Source organism: Sinocyclocheilus rhinocerous, unplaced genomic scaffold, assembly GCF_001515625.1.
Source record: "Sinocyclocheilus rhinocerous isolate Xijiao unplaced genomic scaffold, SAMN03320098_v1.1 scaffold457, whole genome shotgun sequence".
Lineage (NCBI taxonomy): Eukaryota > Metazoa > Chordata > Actinopteri > Cypriniformes > Cyprinidae > Sinocyclocheilus > Sinocyclocheilus rhinocerous.
The window spans coordinates 4,319-7,971 of NW_015661996.1; the positions used below are offsets into that span (position 1 = coordinate 4,319).

Sequence of the window (3,653 nt, forward strand, 5' to 3'; positions counted from 1 at the left end):
AACACACTGGGCTAGCTAACCAATCAGAGCTCATCGCCTATTTCTGAGGGAGGGGCTTCATAAAAGCAGGAAATGATCAGTGTGTTTCTCCGAGAAGGGGCCGAGCGGAGGGCGGGGCTTCATAAAAGCAGGAAATGATCAGTGTGTTTCTCAGAGAAGGGACAGAGCGGTGTGGAATAAAGGTAAATTATGTGAAAAAGAATGCATTTTTTGAAAAACGAAACATTAACACATGTTAGACTGCACCCCATAAACACAATCAAGCCTAGAAAAAAAACAGTGAACCACCCCTTTAATGTTCTTTTTCCGTGTGAATAGGTCCACAGGAATTAATTTTTATTTAAAGTCTTGAATAAACTGGCCTTGAGAAAGACAGAAACCTAAAGGTCATAGGACATTTTACAGAATTGCTTGTTAAAATGCACAGAAATGGTCTCCAGTCTTTTTGCCTCCTGCAACAAAGCCACTGAACATGCTGCAGGAAGAGCAGGTGTGTGTGTATGTGTGTGTGTGAGATGAGTAGTCTGTAATGATTATAATCCCCCACCCAAACCAGCACTGCTGTTCTGCTGCCAACCTATTTACAAGCACCTCTGTTGCTCAAAAATTACATGTAACCGAGCTAAAGGAGACGTTGAGCAGGGAATCACTCCTCCATCGTAAGAGAGATTTAATCTACAGCCAAGATAAATCTGTCTGTGGGAAACTGCCTTACATCAATAATCATTCAGTAAAATGCATTATTGCCTCTACAAACAGGAGAGATGCATAAAATCTCGACTTTGCACACCCTACGCCAACTCAACATCTGCTCACTGCTCTTCAAAACGATTTCATCAAAGACTGAATGATGATATCCGCTGAAGTATGAATCACGGTTACATTGTTCTTTAAAGCACACCAAGTTTGTTAGTAGGGATGAACATTTGGACCACTAAAATATGACAGATAAAACTAGCCAAATGCTCTAGCTGAATGGGTGATGGTTGGATGTTAGTCAGTGGAATAAAATTCATTCCTTTCTATGGAAACTGATCCAACGCTCGATCCTAAAGTGGTGAAGGTCATCAGTTACGTAGGAGGCTTTAGATACAATACAGCCCTTGTAAAACCAAGTAATAACCTCCCTATATCCATTAGGCAAAGCAGCTCTGTGACTCAAAGTGTGAGGTGCATATAATTTAGTTAAATAGCATCTCAATTTAGTCACCTAAGAGAGTACAAGCATGAAGGCTTGATTTAATTACTTCACACATCCATAGCTGCCAGGAATTCAACCGCCTGAATGGGCTCCACCAACACACTCCAGCCCGTAGCCCTTTAATGCAGAAGTTCATTAAGTTCAGTCGTTGAATCAGAAAGCCCAAATGGATTGCCGATTTGGCTGCTAATATGGGAAGGTGTCGTTCTCGCCCCCTTCTCGTTCTCATTTTTCTCTCCCTACGTGCCTCCCACCATCTCTCTTTCTGTCTCGTTAACTCGCAGTTTTCCCCCCTTCTTCCCTCCATCTGGTGAGGAGCTGGCTCTCTAATGTGTTCTCAGCTGCAACTACGCCGCTGCACATTTGTGGCTTGTGCATCTCATTACCATCCCATTAAAGCAATTAATATGTTCCTGAATAAACGGAGGGAGGTGTGGGATTGGCACACATGTGGATCATTCAGTTTGTGAGCTGTGCAGAGGGCTGTTGGTGAAAGCAGACATGTGCTTATGAGAGTCGCTCACCAGATATGTGGTGTATTTGAACCACAGGTCCGGCACGAGGCAGTTCTCCGCCAGCGCTCGCTCGAATATGATCTGGACACGAGCCGGATTTCCTTCCTTCATCTCGAAATCTATGTAAGCTTGATACTCTGCCAGCTTTGGAGGTTCAGAGACCAGCTAGAAAATAAAAAAAGAACAGCATTAGACAGCTCAAATGAGAAACAACAGCTTTTGAATATAACAGGAAAGAAAAAGTCATACAGAAAAATTACATCTGTTCTAATGAAAAGATCGCAAGAGCACTTATCTGATTACGCAGCTGAACAATAACAACAGCCATATCTTTCAGCAATTCAAACAATTTGTGAAGTACGGTCTAATTCAATTCACTATTAAAAATCACTTCTTTCTGGGAACATGTCACAATCTTCACTTTCATAATCAGATTGAATTTGTTCTGTGATTTCAGTTCTTCCTGTGATTTGAGTGAATTTTAAATATGAATATTGTAAATATGCATATGTTGAATATGAAAATCTGCAGCTTAAATAACAGAATATAAGTCTTAATTGTACATGTTAAGTTCTGAGAACTTCACTGCAACAAAAACAGGGTCACTGATTAGTTTATGTATTTGTCAGGCTGAGGTCTACAAGCATGAATACAAGCTTTAAAGTCAACACTGGCTACCCAAACCCATTTTGTTTCTTTAGTGTCCTGAATGTCCAAGAAAAACAGGATATTCTAAGAGGGAAAAAAGGTAGAGCAGTTGATTTTGTCCATCAGGAATCAATTAAATATTGAAAAGGGTGTGGGTTTTGCAGTCAACTGTGAAGGACTTCTGCCAACACCAAATGGTTAAGCAGTCTTAGTGACGTCAGCCAAAAAGGAAGTTGTTTCAGAGATGGTTCAAGCCTTTAATGTTTGATGAAAGACCAAGAAGAAATTGAAGAAACAAGGAAAAAAAACAAAACAAACAAAAAAAAAACCTGGGGCCTGATGTATAAACGTTGCACATATTTATGCCTAGTTTAGTTTTTATAAATCCCAATATGTGCGGGGAAAATGGTGTACGCACATTTCCATGCCCATTTTGTGCGTACGCAATTTTCCACGCACATATTGGGATTTATAAAAACTAAACTAGGCGTAAATATGTGCACACCGTACGGACACTCTAGACCAGGGGTAGGCAAGTTCGGTCCTGCAGAGTTCAGCTCCAACCCTGAAAAAAAACCTCACCTGCCTATAGCCTTAGTAATCCTGAAGACATTGATTAGCTTGTTCAGGTGTGTTTGATTAGGGTTGGAGCTGAACTCTGCAGGACTGCGGCTCTCTAGGACCGAACTTGCCTACCCCTGCTCTAGACCATGCGTACACACACTTTTACTGGAGGGAGCGAAATAAGGAAGCAAACAGAATGATTTTAAAGTCTGTTTTACATTTGACATACACGTTTAGATTAAATATGACACTCTGAATAATAAAGTTAAGCACTGAAATTTCATGAAATTATTATCCAGAAATTACAAAATTTTTATATGAGTTTAAACAGAAATATTTGCAGTGGATGTGCTGCTTTCGAACAATTTTTCTGTAGTATGCGATTTAATGTTTCAATCACAGCGAGGATTGCTTGGCGTATGACAATTCCGCTTTAAATTGTGTTCTAAATAGCAAAACTCATGTTCTGAGAAAATACTTTTGCGCGAATAATAATGATCATTTTTGTGAACTTGACTTAGTTTGATGGCTTTGGAACATAAGACGGTAGCGACAGACATAAGGATGCACTTGTTGATCAAACAGTCCATTGGTCTGATGACAGTAGAACCTCTGTTCACAGGTAGACAGTAGCCTAATGATAACCCCTTTCGTGCTCTTCCCAATATTGTGACAAACACCATATTTAAAAGATAGAATTTGAAGGAAACTCTGTAAGATATGCG

The 3,653-nt window shown here is 40.1% G+C and overlaps 1 protein-coding gene across 2 annotated transcripts in view; it reads right to left on the bottom strand.

Annotated features, from left to right (window-relative positions):
- Nucleotides 1–363: 363 nt before the first annotated feature.
- The window catches only part of LOC107727162 (squamous cell carcinoma antigen recognized by T-cells 3-like), an 11,622-nt gene continuing 8,332 nt past the window's right edge, over nt 364–3,653 (bottom strand). Inside the window, exons 7-8 of one of the 2 annotated variants that reach the window (XM_016536950.1) lie at nt 1,726–1,881; nt 364–1,614 (exon numbers count right to left, since the gene is read on the bottom strand). In XM_016536950.1, the coding sequence (XP_016392436.1) occupies nt 1,549–1,614; nt 1,726–1,881 (222 nt within the window). In that variant the 3' untranslated portion in view covers nt 364–1,548. Of the gene's footprint in view, nt 1,882–3,653 lie in introns of both variants that reach the window. The other variant, XM_016536949.1, reaches the window with a different exon arrangement.